Source organism: Castanea sativa, chromosome 5 (assembly GCF_040712315.1).
Source record: "Castanea sativa cultivar Marrone di Chiusa Pesio chromosome 5, ASM4071231v1".
NCBI classification, from domain to species: Eukaryota; Viridiplantae; Streptophyta; class Magnoliopsida; order Fagales; family Fagaceae; genus Castanea; species Castanea sativa.
The window spans coordinates 44,122,441-44,139,267 of NC_134017.1; the positions used below are offsets into that span (position 1 = coordinate 44,122,441).

The 16,827-nt window shown below is 34.5% G+C and overlaps 1 protein-coding gene across 1 annotated transcript; it reads right to left on the reverse strand.

The window, feature by feature from the left end:
- Positions 1–4,865: 4,865 nt before the first annotated feature.
- On the reverse strand, positions 4,866–13,678 carry LOC142634348 (glutamate receptor 2.9-like). Its single transcript, XM_075808646.1, has 5 exons — positions 13,143–13,678; positions 8,687–9,927; positions 7,773–8,079; positions 6,658–7,061; positions 4,866–5,408 (listed from the first exon to the last, which is right to left on the reverse strand). Exons 1-5 carry the CDS (start codon positions 13,435–13,437, stop codon positions 5,007–5,009), a joined length of 2,649 nt encoding a protein of 882 aa, XP_075664761.1. The 5' UTR covers positions 13,438–13,678; the 3' UTR covers positions 4,866–5,006.
- Positions 13,679–16,827: the final 3,149 nt, after the last annotated feature.

The following is a 16,827-nucleotide window of genomic DNA, read 5'->3' on the forward strand; positions in this document are numbered from 1 at the left end:
GGATGATATGATCATAACTGGTGATAACCTCAGTGACATATAAGAACTCAAGGATTTTCTCAGTTAGCAGTTTGAGATGAAAGATCTTGGATACCTTAGCTATTTCTTGGGTCTTGAAGTCACTCATTCCACAGATGGTATTTATATTACACAAGCCAAGTATGCTTCTGACCTTTTGTTTCAAGCTGGACTCACTGACAGCAAGACTGTTGACACTCCAGTTGAGCTTAATGCGCATTTGACTCCTTCGAAGGGGAAACCATTGTCTAATCCTTCTCTTTACAAATGATTGGTTGGCAGCCTAGTTTATCTCACAGTTACTCGTCTAGACATTTCCTATGTTATTCATCAGGTAAGCCAGTATTTGTCTGCTTCACAATCGACTCACTATGTTGTTGTTCTGTGCATTCTTCGATACTTGAAGGGCACTCTCTTCCATGGCCTTTTCTACTCACCTCAGTCTCCTCCTGTACTCCGTGAATTCTCTGATGCTAATTGGGCAAGAGATCCTACTGATCGCAGATCCACCACTAGCTATTGTTTCCTCCTTGGCTTTTCCTTGATTTCTTGGCGAAGTAAGAAATAAACCTTTGTAGCCCGTTCCAGTACTGAAGCAGAATATCGTGCCCTTACTGATACCACATCTGAGTTTCTTTGGCTACGATAGCTTCTTAAGGACTTAGGTGTGTCTACATCCTCTGCTACTCCTCTTTATTGTGATAATCAGAGTGCCATTCATATTGCTCACAATGATGTCTTTCATGAACGAACTAAACATATCGAAATTGATTGTCATTTTATCCGTTATCATCTTATTCATGGTGCTCTCAAGCTCTTCTCCATCTCCTCCAAAGATCAACTTGCAGATATCTTCACTAAGTTATATCCTAAGGGACACCTTTGTGATTTAGTTGACAACCTCAAGCTAGTCTCACATCCACCTTAAGTTTGAGGGGGGCTGTTAACATATATAGTGTTGTGGGCTTTAGGCCCAACTGGTTTACTTGTATAGCACACATTCTTGTACTACACTCTTACTTGTACTGCACTCATATTTACTTGTATTGCACTCATATGTCTCCTATATAAAGGCACTCATGTATATTCTTTCCATGAGAAATACAATACTATTGAATTCAGTATTTCTAACAATGCCGCATGACTTTTCGTTGTTTCCAATGTTGTTGAAACTTCATATGGTCTTTATTGAGATCTTGATGACCATATGAATTCGTTTTGATTGACCCAAAATAAGCATCCTTTTTTTTTTATGCTATGGAAAGTTTGATTCTAACAAACTTTGTTGTAGCAGTGTGTGATAATCTGAGTAAAAATTTGGCTTGTATACAAAGAAAAGCATTGACTTTGAATTTCAGATTTTGATTTGCCTCCAAAGTCTTTTTTTTTTTTTTTAAGTAATGAATTCTGTTTGAGTTCCAATTGTGTTGTTTAATTGCTTCTGGAGTTGTTTCTTTGAGACCATCTACCAAACAAGCTGAATTATGAATCTTTTAGTGTTGGAATAGGTGAAAAATCATTGGTTAATTACTACAACGGAGCTGAGGCTGTCTTAAAGTATACCAGAAACTTGTGTAGTTCATAAACTTCTAATTTTGTTAGTCTTACTTAAGTTTCTAATATTTTTTTGCAGTTTGTTCTTTATAGGAATTCTTTCTTTCCTCTGTTTTAGCTGTTTTAGAGAATTAGATGGATATAACAGCTGATTTAGATATAGCAGAAGCCTTTGAATTGTTGTCTCTTTTGTTGGTTTTGATTGGAGGTGTTTCCTCTAGCTTGTATCGGTTGCTCTAGTTGTATATTTTTTGTGGTTGAATGATGACGTTTTATCCTTAAAAAAATAAACAAAAAAAAAGTATTACTAAAGTAAAACTTCGACTTTAATGGTGAATTTTCCTTTGGAGATAGGGTTTAATTCCTAACGTGTGTTTTTTTTTTCACCTTTGGTTGCATCCATTAATTTTTTACATTGTTATCAAAAAGACTTGTGTCAATCTCTATTGCTTTCTTGGTTATTTTGTAACATGTTTTACTGTGTTAAATTAACTAGAAATTGAATTTTGATCATGTAATCAAGTAATGTACAAAATCAATCTAATTTATCTAAAATCAACTAACGGGGCCTAGTCCTTTCAGCCACAATTTGATTTCACATTCTGCTCATACTTTATGCAGCAAAGCTCGAGTTGGTTATCACCTAGTAGCTATCTCATACTCTCAACCAGTGTTTAAAGAAGTACATCTATAAGAAGAAAAGTGAGTACATACATGGGATGACTAAACCCAGCCAATTCATAATATAGTAGTTTTTATGTGCAAGACAGGACAATCCATTAAAACTCGTGTTATTGTCTTGGGAATTTTTGGCTTTTTAGTGTCTTTTGTGTAATTTTGGACATTCTAGGGGTATTTTGGTAATTTTGGATGTCCAAGGGTATATTGGTAATTTTGGAAGTGTAGGGGGTATATGGGTCATTTTGGGTATTTAAGATTATTTTGGTAATTTTGGAAGTCAATAGGGTATTCAACTAGTTTTTGAGGTATTTGGGTCATATTGGGTTAAATGGGTGGGTTACTAATTAAATTGGTTGGGCGGATAATGGATAATTAATTTATATATAAACGGGTCATAAATGGATAAATGGGTAACTACACACCCAACTCATTTATGACCCAACCCGCCCATTTGTCACCCCCACATATAACCTTCACTTAAGTTTAAAATGGACAATAGACTAAAAGAATTAGATTTTCACCTTACCCGAAGCACGGTTCTTGGAGTGATAAAGCTAGAATCACTCTAGCCTTAAATTGAGAACAAAAGCTTGAGAAGAATTGAAAGAAACCTTTTTCCTTGCTGCTGGACCCATAGGTGTGAGAGGGAGAGAAGAGTTGAGAGCTTTTCTTTCTTCTGGTGTTGGACCCGTGGGTATGAAAGAAGGAGAGAGCTTCTTGAGTCTTCTAGTTGCTTTGAGAAAGTCAAAGAAGAGATGAGGTGTTGCCGTGTCAGAACAAGGGAAGAAGAATGAAATAAGAACAAAGGAAAAGGAATAGGGAAAGGAGAATTAGAGCTGAACCTTCTGGTGTAGTCAAGAAAAGATAAGGGAGATTGACTTGGTGGGGCACGTGTATTTGAAAGGAAAAAGGGCTAATGACTCACCCTTACCACTTTACAAAATTTACTTACTACCCCTCCATAACCTTATATTCTAGATAGGCCCAAGTAATAAAATAACTTTGCATATAAACCCTTACATTTATACACTTAATTAAATACCAACAACTATATATCTAATAACTTAACCACTTAATATAGTTTTGCACATACTTAGTATATTTATAATACAAATAGCCATTAATTATCTATAATCTTTACAATTCTTATTCAATGGCATTATAAAATAATATGTTTAATAAATATTCTTATATTAATTTTAGAAAGTAAGTGATTCAAATAATAATTAACCACTTGAACACATAGGTTAACTATAAAGTTGGGTCGGGGTGTTACAATTAGTTAAAAATTTTGTGTAGCCAATTCTAAAATCTAAAGGGGTAGTGATAAAATTATTGTTTAATTTGAGATTTTTTTACCAATGTTAAAAGGAAATTTCAAAAGGCTAGGGCCCCCCTTGGCTTCGCCAAAACCCAAACCCCAACTCTTAAAAACCCAGTCAAGCTTTACCTCCACATTGGTGGAATCACCCTAATGGACAAATGGGTCCTCTCCGATAAAGTCACTTCTTACTCTTTCATCAAGTTCTCTCAGATTGAAGAACAAGGCAACGATGATGATGATGATGATGAGCAAGAAGGTGAAGATTCTTGGTGGGTTTTGAAAGTTGAGTCCAAGATTAGAGTCAGGGTTACTCCAGAGATTCAAGTGAAGACTTTTTGTACGAGATTGCTAATTTTTAAATCTCACATGTCTCTCACGTTAACCGTTAGTTTTTTAATACGAAACTAACAAAGATATTGATTTAGCAGTTGTGTATAGTTTAGGAACTAAATTAGCCAATAAAAAAGTTCAGATTGTCTTGGCCAATAGTTGAAAGTTTAAGAAGTGTATGAACATTTTTCCTAAATGCTAAAAGTTATTATAGCAATTGATGCAAAAGGAATTGTGCAAAAGGATTAAATATAGTTCTTTAACTTTTTATCTTTATATAACATAAAAACTCTACTCTAGTCTAATCTAAATGTATATGTGTGTGAAGTTCCCTCTTGTAAGTTTGAACCTTGGCTCTTACCTCCCTCACACCCCACAAACACTTATACTTGTGGTGTGAGCATCGTGCTAGAGGTGCGCAGTGATGGGTTAAATATAAATTTAGCTAGATGCAAACTTTTAAATTCAATGATTCATTGAAGTCACAGTGAAAAACTTTGAAATCCATAAAGAAAGAAAATAAGTAAATTGCATTCCTATTCGAAGGCTTTAAAAAACTTATTTCCCTAAAAATATTCTTAAATAGATTTTTTTTTTTTTTTTGTTTAGATAGAATTTACTCTAACCTAATCTAAGTATATATGTGTGTAAATTTTTTTCTTAGAGGCTTGAATCTCCACATCCCACAAGCACTTATACTTGTGAAACAACCATCGCGCTAAGGGTGCGCAGTGGTAAATGGATTCTAATTAATACAATACCATAAAAGAACACTAAATTTTTTTTTTTGGAAAGCATAATCCTAAAATTTTAAAAATTACATAAATATTTCTAAAAATTAATAAACAAAAGAATTAAACCCTATATTCTATCCTACATCACTTCCATGGTTATGACGGAGAAAGTATCCTTTCATTTAAAAATGATTCTATTTCATGTTTCGGATTAAATTTTATAAAGCTTATTCAGGTATTACACATGACACTTTGTACAATATCAAATTAAAAATAAAATAAAATCTTAACTTTACAATGAACTCTCTTCGTTTCAAGTGAAATGGGAAATCCTTTTCTTCATATTTGCCAGTGTGGAACATGGATTAGCTTTGTATCATAACCAGACTCAGTTCGCTTGAAGATTGAGCTCTCCTTAGCCCCATCTCTTTATCATAAAAGTACATTGCTATTCTAGCTGCCTTGTCCCAAACACTCCCACTTGGAGTTACACTACCTCGGTTTGCCTCTTCAAAGCGTTGATAGTTCTTTATTAAATGAATCAAGGATAGCAAAAAACAAATGGTGGAAGTGGAGAAAGATATCAAGCAGAGACCCCAGAAACTTTGTAGGCCCAAGCTTCTGGTTTCATCGGAAGACACACTCATTGAACACTCATTCGGGGGATCAGTCAAATCAATTTCAAGCATCTTTAGATCTCCTTTCTCTGATAGTCTCAGAATTCCTTCCGAAAACTCTCTAGCAAACGGAGAGCCTTTTTGAAATGCCTGCTTGGAAAGCAAGAAATTTTAACAATAATTACTATTTATTAAGAAAAAATACAAATAGTCAATAGCCTTGTAACTCAATTGGTTGGTACTTTCTAATATTTCAAATGGAGACATCTAGGATTCAAATCCCCACTCCCCTAACTATCAAATTATCAAAAAATAAAATAAAATAAAAACCTCCAATGTTTTTACTAACTTTCTAAATCAATATCATTGAATTTGATTATTTTATTGCTTGGAGTACATGATTTATTTATTAATACTTCACTTTTATTTAATTTAATTGAGTTGAAAGCCATTTCTATTTCTTTATTACTCACTTAATTAAATTTCCTTCTTTTCCTTTCCTTTTAATTAAAATTTATATTCGCGCAAATTTAAAAGATTATGTGCACGAATTTGGACGTTACAATTCAATATTCATAATTTATAAATTCAGAACTTTAGTGCGCTATTATGTGGAATTTGTCAAATACCAAAAAACCTTTCGGTTAAAAGTTCTCAATAGCAAAAACTCTACAATTAAGGGTAAGGGGTTTATTTGGTATTAATGTAGAAAGTAGAGCAATGAAAACATTGAACGATAGAAATTAAGCACAATGGGAGTAATTTTATAAAGAGAAATGTCCCTTACAAACACCCATTAATTTACACATTTTTTTAATACTAAAACCGTGACTCAAGTCACGATTTTTGTACAAAAGTGATGTATGTAACAAGCATGTGTGTAATAAATCTTGTTCGAAGTTTATTACACACACGTAAGCAACGTCTATTACACACATCTTACAATGTTTTTTTTTCTCTTCCAAAACTCATATAAGCTAGAAGAGCTCTTTAGCATTGTTTGAAAATTGCAAGAGCCGGGTTTTTCTCTCTCTCTCTCTCTCTCTTTATCTCTCTTTCTCTCTCTTTAAAGACAAAATAGAAAGTATCCCTAGGACCCTAGCATCATTGAAAGTGCAAGATCAGACAAAAAATAGAAACATCAAAGAGCTTCTGAATTCCATGGAAAAAAATTGCATGAAACATTGAAGTGATTATTAGTGCTCAAAATGCAAAATTCATTTGTATGTACTTCTTTTTATTTTAATGAAAAAAAATTTACTAACTTTTTTAGAATGATCAAATGATGAAGTATGAAGGTTTTTGTATTTGTTAATGGTTACTCACAAACCCTACATATATAGGTGGCCGCGTATATGTGTGTATATATATATATATAATTAAGAAAAATGTTACTCACAAATCCAAAGCCTCCAAATCTGTAGGTGGCCGTATGACTGTCAGCGATGTATCCCTTGCAGTATTTATGGAGGAAGACTTTCGCATATGGGGCTTCAAGAAAGGCAGCTGATATACCTTTGCTTTCAAATTCCTTTATATATTTCTCTTCTCTATCAATTTCCTTGATGTTGGTAGAGCTGAAATTAAGCACTTCCTTCAGGTAGTTGCCTACAAAGGTACCCTTGTCACAACCAACGGTTAAGTTGTTCCTCTTAAGCAACTCCATAGATGTGACACTCGGTTCAATGCTCTGAATAGTGAGCATTGAAGAGAGATTGGCAGTGTAGCTTGCAGTTAACACAAACACTAGAAATAGCCACACTGCGATCACCACTCGTGTAAGGTGGTTGTCAATCCTCTCTCCTGAAAGATAAAACATGTGCCACGATTGACATTACTAACTGCAGTATGCAATGGTTCCTTGGGTGTTTTTATTAAACACATAATTATGGATTTCTTAAAATTCAATGATTGTCCTGACTACTCTTTATATTTAGTCATACACTCATACGTTACTGCATTTTCAGGACAAGCCTAACGAAGAAAACTAGATCATCCACTAATTATAGAAGACTAAATTTAGAACATTCATCGGCTAAATTAAATACTCAGATACATGGGATATATAGTTGCTACTACAGTACAAAGTGGAATACTAAGAGTGGGACATAGGATTTATTTGTTGTTTTTGCTACTCCCTTGCTAATATAGTTTTTATGTTTGTTAGACCTGTCTAATGTGTATTATTCTAGAACTGTGGCTGCCTAATGCAGATTAGTTTTATCATGATCACTGACAGATGAATTATATCCCTAACTAGAAACCCTGGGATGGGTTGCTTGTTAATGTGCCTAACATGATTATGTTATATTCATAAGCCGAGAAATGAAAGAGTATATAAAAACAGGAACAATGAAACAATAATATGACTACAGATTGGTTGTTCGCGTGATCTGCCTAGGAGTGTGTGTAGGCTTATAATTATTGAGCCGACCAATGAACATAACTTTTTTTTTCCTTTGAGAATCAATGAACATAACATTCTGAGTCCTATAATTGAACATTTATACTTACTGTGAGCAAAGAACAGAGAGCAGAAGGCAAACCACATGGCGGTCGCAATCTGATCCTTCAACGAGCCTTTAAATTCCGGATTGGATGGATGCTCCAAGAACCAAACTATGAACATGGTGTAAATCAAGATGAAAGCAACCACCAACCACACTCCCCTTGTAAAAGGCTTCATGAACATCCACGGTGACTCTTTAGACTTCGCTGGAACTACCATAGTCAACCCCGACTCTGTGTATGGCTGAGTAAATTCCACATTCTTTGACCTATTGGATAGTATGGTTATATCACCAACAGCAGCATCAAAAGTCTTCCTTATTTGGTCCAAATGAAGACCTTTGTCAGTATTTTGAAGCCACAAAATAATGATAATATTAATCAAAATTTGAAAATTTAAAATTGATCTTAAATTTCACATATAATAGTTTAGTACTAGTTATGCTATATTTGGACACATTCTCTAATCTACCCACTTACCTCCCTGCCTCTCTCAAAAGGAAATATCAATTCAATTACCAAAATTAAAAAAAGTCTTGAAAAGAAGACTTCTTATTCTTGAATTTTAGTATTTACTAATTCTAGAATTTGTGCACTTACAAGAGTCCTCAATGTAAATTTAGGGCAGGTTAGTATCAATTCTTGAAGTTAATGGTTGTTATGACGACCACAAATTATTTTATAATATTTTTACAAATTATAATTATGACAAATTCTTACTAGTTTTTTTTTGGAGTCACCACAGATATCACTTTGTCACTTACTAATAATCACTCACTATATCAACAGTTAGTAAAAAAATGTTATAAAATAGTTTATATCTCTAACATTTTCATAAAATAAATACACATTAGACAAAATTGATGAATTGACTAATGTAGCTATATATTCAGAGATAAAAAGTTAGTTTCTTAGTTTACCTTGTTATGGACAAGTTCAACCAAGTCATCATAGGATCCACTGTTGGACTCGAATATATATTGCAGAGTATCTGTATAATTCAATTGTTCAATCACCTTATGGAAGATTTCAATGCTGAAACCACCAAATATTTCGCCATTTGAGTTGTTTCTGTTCATGTCTACCACAAATTCTTTGAACATGGCATGAGCTGGAACTACGATTCTCATTGGTTTTGCTTTTGAAGGCATTGCCCAGCCTTTGGGAACCTTATCTAGCCCTGGCCAAGCCTTTTCTTTTGTATTCTTATTCTTAACACCCCCAGTATTATCTGGTGTCCAGATGCCTAATTCATTGCTTTTCTCCCCATCCACTTTCACAATCTTGAATTTGGGATTTTGTGAAAGCATTTTCCCTTCAAAACGTATTTCTCCACTTAAACCTGAGAAACTGTCTGATAATATATTTTTCAAAAGGCAACTAGAGTCATCAGAACTACTCTTTATGGCCCGAGTAATGATTTTAATGCTATCATATGCACGTGGAGCATAAATTCCCGGCTTCGAGTTTTCTTCCTCTGAACGATTGGCTCTGTATCTTTTCTCAAACTTGACATATTCTTTATTGTGATTGGAGTATTGTGTTTTGATTCCTATAGTGCCATTCATAGAGGACATAATGGATTTGTCAACAGAGTCTAGCATGTCTGTAATGCTGTCTGGGATTATCCAAGCTGACTCTGTCTCTCCTCCAACAAGTCTCAATTTTTTAGCTTCTCTGAATAAGTTAGTTACCATCGTTAATGATGACTGAAGAACAATAAAAACCCGACACGGCGTTTCATTCTCTAGCTTCACCAGCTCTTTTTGTACAAGTCCTTCAGCATTAGACACATAGGAAAATGATGGAAAAACCAGACGATACTCAATCTCCACCCCAATGTTCTGAAGTGCTTCAGCTAAGAGAGCCGACATTCCTGAATCACCACCATATGCATCCTCTTCGTAAATAACAATCACTCTTCTCCAATTGCATGCACGGACAATATCTGCTACGCATTTTACTTGTGCAGAACCATCGTTAGCCATCCGAATCAACAAAGGCCAACGAAGTTGGATCGTTGGTGAGGTTATGGCAGGTGATGCAAATGAAAGAACTGGAACTTGAGTCCTGTTTCCAACATCAGCAACTAAAGCTGTTTTCTGCCATGAGTGCAAGCCAATGATAGCAATCAATTTCTTCTCTTTGATAAGATTTTCAGCTGCAATCAAAATGTAATTAGTATTAACACAAACCATCACCATATATTGTCTTCAGCATCATATAATTGAAGTAGGTGCTGGGATTAAACCCCTCTGGAGTGATGATTTTGGCTTGTCCAAGATTTTTTCCGCCACTACCTAGTACTATTGTGACCTAGTGTAAGACCATTGATGCTTGAGAAGTAGTGGCTGCATGTTGTGCACCTTGCACCTATGCCAACCAATGCGCAGAAGAGGGGGTCATGCCATTTGCTATGCACGGTGGATTGAGGTAGCAGCTCATGGTAATACATGACTACACAAATGGGCTTGATGGCAATGTGTTGGTGGCCATGTGCTTGTGAAGAACTCATGGTCACGGCTTGGCAAACTGCAAGCTATTGATATGCTATGGGCAGCAAGTGCAGTGGGGGTTGAATCGTGACAGCAAGCAAGGCGATGAGCAAGTAGGTTGAACATAGATGGTAGATGGGATCGTTTTTTTAGGTTCCAAAGAGAAGGGCACTCTTAGATTAACTTTAGTATGTTAACCTCCTTAATTGTCTTCAAAGTCGTGTCTCAAAGTCTATAGATAGGTAGGCTAAAGGTTAGGTTAAATCAATCTTCATTTAGAACTAGGAATTGAGGCAACGTTTCTACCTGGCTTTAATGATATATAGATCAAGCAAGTTCTAAATTTAAACTCCACCTAACCTTCCATTCTTCAATATTTTCAAGCAGTTCCTTACATTGGCTCTTGTCTAAGTAAATAACATTAAGTAAAACCCCATTGACACATTATTATTATTATATGGAATTTCGCAGTACTAATTCCTCACACATTTCATCCAAAAATCAAGTCTTTAAATTTTTAGTCGGTTTCACATGCATATTCCAGTCAAAATCTTGTTTTCAATTTGAAATCCTCACATTAATGTGGATGTAAACTATAACTTATTGTGGTCTGCTTCTAGAAAAACTTAATATAAAATAAAACCAATTCAAAATTGGACTTTTTTTTTTTGTTCATCTAAGATATCAAAATAGGATATACACCCCTATAAATTTTAAAAAAAAAAACCTTCTCCCCTCTCCCCATGTGTGTGTGTTAAAGAGCCAAGGTAAGAAATTGCTTCAAAAAATAGTGAATTAATTCCACATTAAAAAATGAGTGTGAGTTAAAAATGTTTAAAGTCTGTGCTGTGTATTTAAGAATTACGCTCTTTTGAATATGCACCACTGTAAGTTTTTTTTAAAAACCTTCTCCTCTCTTCCTGTGTGTGTTAAAAATACATAGTATTCACAAAAAATATATATATATCAAAATAGAACTACTGTTGTGGTCTGCCAAACATTCATTAAGGGTATTTTTAATATTCTCTCACTCATTCCTTTCTCTCATTTTATTTGCCTAATATATATTCTATTTTTCGGATACTCAAAATACCTATCTAATTAAAAAGCCAATAATTTAATGACTTTCCAGTATACACCTAGCCATTATTTTATTATCTGTTTAAATTCTGGAGGTTAATAGGGACACTTTTAAAAAATTATATATATATATATATATAAATTGAAAGTTAGATTATTTTAAATTGGTATATTAATCCACTTTCATTGTATATTTGTTTATATTTGTATATATGCTAAATTTCAATGGGATTTTAATATTTTAGATAAAAACACTAAAGATATTACTCATGAACTTCACGTTCAGTCTCAATTATAAATATTTTCAATCTTGGATCTACAGTATTACTAACATTGAGTAGTTTTTTTTATAAGTTCATTATATGTTTTCTTTCTAAGTATTTACTTCTTTTTCTTTATTTAGCCTTTTTTTTTTTTTTGAGAAGAGATTATATTACAATCTTAAAGCTCTATAAATTGATTAACTTTTCTTCATGTTTAATGTATGACAAATAGCATTTTTTTTTTTTTATGACTTAATGGATTAATAGACTATTGAAATTAATTATCATACAATATTGACACTTGTACATGACTATCATACAGAATTGGCATTGCCCATGTATAGGGTTATGAAATGAGGTTTTTTCTTTCAGCCCCACTTCAGGAACCATTTAACCACACTGATGAAAACTGACCTTAGCATTTCCGCTTATATGGTGCAGTAGCAGTTTGGGTTTCAGGACCCCAACATTGTCAACTTGGTGCAAAAACTCCAAAAACAAGCCAATCCAAATGATGAACACTCTTAGCCATTATAATTATTGTTTGCATGTAGTAGAATTTGACAAAGTCACGTGGCGCTAGCTTCGTCATAATAATACATTAGTGTGGTTATTGATGGGACTGACGAGATCAACTACAGACGAGACTAAGGCATTTGATGGGACTGACGAGATTAACTGCCGACGAGACTAAAGGCATCTGATGGAACTGACGAGACTACTCTCTGAGACGAGCTTAAACAAGTATACACGTCACTGACGAGGATAGCAGGATCATTCAATGCCACTAATAATACTCCGAACGGTTACAGAACCAGCTGGACGAACCGTTGAAGGCATATTAAAACCCCATTACTCAGCAAGAAGCGTTACTAAAAGAGGCATTAAAGCCACAATAACTGCCACAACGGCTAGAATCTAGAACAACATATATAAAGCCCACACATTGCCAACAGAAGGTACGAACACAGTTACAAGATATCCCTAATCATTCTTATAGTCTATTATTATAAACTCCCTTATACTAACTTTGGCATCGGAGACGTTGTGGCAGGCACCACACCGGTAACCATTCTGGAGAATTTCTTCTTCCGCTGCGACACAAGCAGACCTCTAGTCCCGTCTGGACGACCTCACTACGACTGACGAACTCGTGATTCATCAGTCTGGTCCCGTTTGGACGACCTCACTACAACTGACGAACCCGTGTTTCATCAGTTACATTTTCTTGGACTTAAAAAAAAAAATCAAATTTCAATGACTGGAATAGGACTTCAGACAAATTTTAAGAATTAATTGTGTATTTCTCACCTGCGTTTTTTTATAAGTTACACACGTACCAAATGAATAAGTTTCACTCATTTTTGTACGAAGTCGAAACGTGTACTCAATGGAAAGAAACCACGTCAACACGTTATCCATCTCAAACAGCTTTATCTTATCTCAAGCATACATAGACAAATCAAACAACAACAACCACAACAACAACAACAAAAACCAAAAAAAGAAGAAAAAAGTAGTAAAACAAATTAACTCACCAGCAGATGCAACTTGTTGGGGGTCTCTGTTGGAGTCCAGAAAATGGAGAGACACATTTCGACCCTTTGGAGCTTCATTCTGAGCTGCGATTATCATCGCTGTTTGCTCTTCCTTTCCTATGCTGGAATTCACATCAACGATGACACCGATATTTATTTCTTTGTTCTTATAGGAATTAGCTTGGGCTCCATGATGACCATGAGGGAGGAGAAAGAGAATGAAAACAAAGTAAACGAGCACAGGACTGAACCAAGGTCTCGAAACAGTACAAACAGTTATGAAAGGAATAGGCATTTGGGATCGATCTAACTTTCTAATTAAGCAAACTTTAATTTTTCGTCAGTCTAGCACATATCACATTACACTCAATTATTATACATACATATATATATATATATATATATCATTTTGTTTTTCTCTAGAAACCGTATCATTTAGATGTTGGAAAATAAAAAGTGGACATAGTCGAAGTCATGAATTTGCATCTGACTGCGCGTGATTGCCAAAACGCGCAGTTGTGGGAGCTTTTGCATGGACTTCTAAAATTCGGTGTTAAGACTCTCCAGTATCTTTGATCAAAGAAAAAACTCGTCCAGTTGTGTGAGTATTCAGTATTTTTGAACATCTTACTCTTTTTTTCTTTTTGAATTTTGGATTTATCATGACTTTGTGTCCTTGAATTGGTCATAATTAAATATTTTAGTGATCATTATATATAATTATTACTACTTTTCTTGTATAATATTTTTGAATTTTCCGTACCTGCATCACTAACATCTCATAGACTAATTCAACTATCATTGCAAGTTAGTTTGCTTCTTTCTAAAAAATAATAATACTGTAATAAAAAGAAGAAAGAGAAGGAAAATTACATTTTTTTTCACCATAAATTATATCTCATTTTACATTTACCCTCCTGAATAACAAGAAATGTACGATCAACCCCGAACTAAAACTCATGTAACATTTTATTGTCTTTGATCACTTTCTCAATTAAGTCTAACAAAATGTAGGATTAAAAGAACAATTTATTCTCTACTATCAATTTTAGATTTAATACTAAATTTTATTAAACTTAATCCCAAACAGATATGGCAGATAATTAAGTGTTACAGAATTATAATTTTGGAAGGTCAGTCTTGCATTTCGATAGTTCATGAGTCAAAATGTAAAATAGAGTATAGTTTATGATGAAAATGTGTAATTTTTCAACAAACAAAAAAAAAAATTCAGGACTGGACCGTGCTGGGCTCCTAACCCAATCCATGAACGACACAAGCCCTCAATATTTAAAAGGCAACAAGTCTATTAAAAATAAAAAAAAAACCTTCATTCTACAATTTATACATGCATGCACATGCATTACCTCACATAAAGAACTTAGCTGGTGGTGGATTATCTTAAGGGTGGATGATTCCTTCCTGGAGTTGTTGCTACTAATTCTTCCACGAGCTTTTCCCCTACTCATAGCGAGGGAATATATTGTGTCTTCATCACATCATATGAGAATTTGGTGGAATATTGTTCTAGACCTGTTAGAGTTTGTTGGTTGTACAATAGTGAGATGTCTTAAAGAATATGTACATGTGTTTAGTGGAGTTGAGCGTTATTAGTCCTTCCGTTAATTGTCGTTAGTCTCCTTGCCTCTAATGATGTTATGGGTTGTGGCTCACACGGCCGAGTGGTTGCATATATATCGGTGGTGACACATTGTTGGGTTGCGTTGGTGTTGTTGTTGGAGCATGCTGGCCAGTTTTGGGAGGTGGCGCCGCATTGGCATGGGGTGACAATTACCAAGTAATTGTGGCTGGGGCTAATTTTGTGCATGTGCTGGATTTTTAAACAATGTATCCAAGGGGCAATTACCCATGTTGTGGCAGTAAACATAGAAACAGTTACTTGGCTAAGTAATTGCTCACGCCAATTTTTTCATGCAATTTAAAAACCTATTCTGTTGGGGATGTCAGCAACGAGTGTTTATGGGAAAGATTTGTGTTAGGCAAAGAAAAACAAGGTTACTTTCTGCAGGATCATAGTATCTTTGTGTGGGTTATAGCCTAGGTGGCTGGATTTTTAAACTAAGGCAGATTTTGTATGAGGTAAAGCCTTGGCGTTCCTTTGTACTTTGAGATAAAGTAATAAAAGGTTGGAAGTTTTGCCATTTGTGTTGTGTATTTGCTCTGCTTGCTATGTGCTTGCATTATGTGCTTGTTTAATTAATTCACAAAAATTGGTTTGGTGTTCCTAGTGTGTGAGTGGTGGCTATTGGCTGAGACTAAACGGGCTACTTCAGTGTCATCACAAGGTAGAAAATTTGAAGCTAAAATCTGCCCTGTGACACCTGGATATGTAGCTCAGTTTTCTTTCTTTTCTTTTTTTTTTTTTTTTTTTTTTTTTTTTATGTAGCTCATTTTTCTTTATCAAAACAAAGCCACTAAAATAAATAGTAGTTCGATCTAAAATCTTCTTTTATTACATTTGAATTTTATTTATCTCACTTAATTTTTTTTTTCATTAATTTTTATCTACTTTCCTCTGCAACCAAATGTAGGATTAGATTGCTTTGTTTCACATTTACCTAAGCTTCAAGCATTTGTAAATGGTGCTACTATTTTGAAATAAGAGAATAATAGGAGGATCAAACCTTTGGTTGCTGTTGTTGTTGTTGTAGACGAAATGAATATATACTACAAAAAAATTTGGGCTTAATTACATAAAGAATTTCACTATCATCTCTGGTTGGATTTAATTCTCCCATTAAACTTATCTTTTTAATTATATAACTTTTGGCATTATGGAAACAAAGGAATAGTGGATTATCTTATGAAAAAGAATTGCCAAAATAAAATTTTAATGACTTATCAAAGTTGAGAGCTATATGCGTGTGTGCTTTTGGGGTCTCTCTCTTTAATTTAAGCATTTCTTTCCAATAGGTTTTGATATGGGGAATGTTAGAAATACTGAATAAATAGTACTGTATTTCACAAATAATAAAATATACAAGAGTGTCTTTATATAAGAGACAGAATGTGTAGTACAAGTATATGTGTAATAGAAGTAAACAAAGTGGGCCTAAAGCCCACAATCTATTACACTTTAACAGCTCCCCTCAAACTCAAGGTGGGTGTGAGACCAACTTGAGGTTGTCAACCAAAGCACAAAGGCGTCCCTTAGGATGTAACTTAGTGAAGATATCTGCAAGTTGATCTTTAGAGGAGACCGAAAACAGCTTGAGAGCACTATAGACAAGATGATAACGGATAAAATGGTAATCGATCTCGATGTGTTTACTTTGCTCATGGAAGACATCATTGTGAGTAATATGAATGGCAATCTGGTTGTCATAATAAAGAGAAGTAGTTGAGGATGTGGACACACTTAAGTCCTTAAGAAGTCATCGTAGCCAAAGGAGCTCAGATGTAATATCAGCAAGGACACGATATTCTACTTTATTACTCGAGTGGGCCACAAGGGTTTGTTTCTTGCTTTTCTAGGAAATCAAAGAAGAACCAAGAAGAAAGCGATAACTAGTGGTGAACCTATGATTAGTAAGATCTCCTACCCAATTAGCATCAGAGAATGCATGGAGAACAAGAGGAGACTAAGCAGAGTAGAAAAGGCCATGAAAGAGAGTGCCCTTCAGGTATCGAAGAATGCGCAGAATAGTAGCATAGTGAGTCGATC

Coding starts and splice junctions, on each gene's coding strand:
- LOC142634348 (XM_075808646.1), bottom strand. CDS start 13,437: ATGCCTATTCCTTTCATAACTGTTTGTACTGTTTCGAGACCTTGGTTC. Junction 7,062..7,772: donor CTCTCTGTTCTTTGCTCACA/GTAAGTATAAAT, acceptor TTTATCTTTCAG/GAGAGAGGATTGACAACCAC. Junction 5,409..6,657: donor GATTTGGAGGCTTTGGATTT/GTGAGTAACATT, acceptor CTTTCCAAGCAG/GCATTTCAAAAAGGCTCTCC.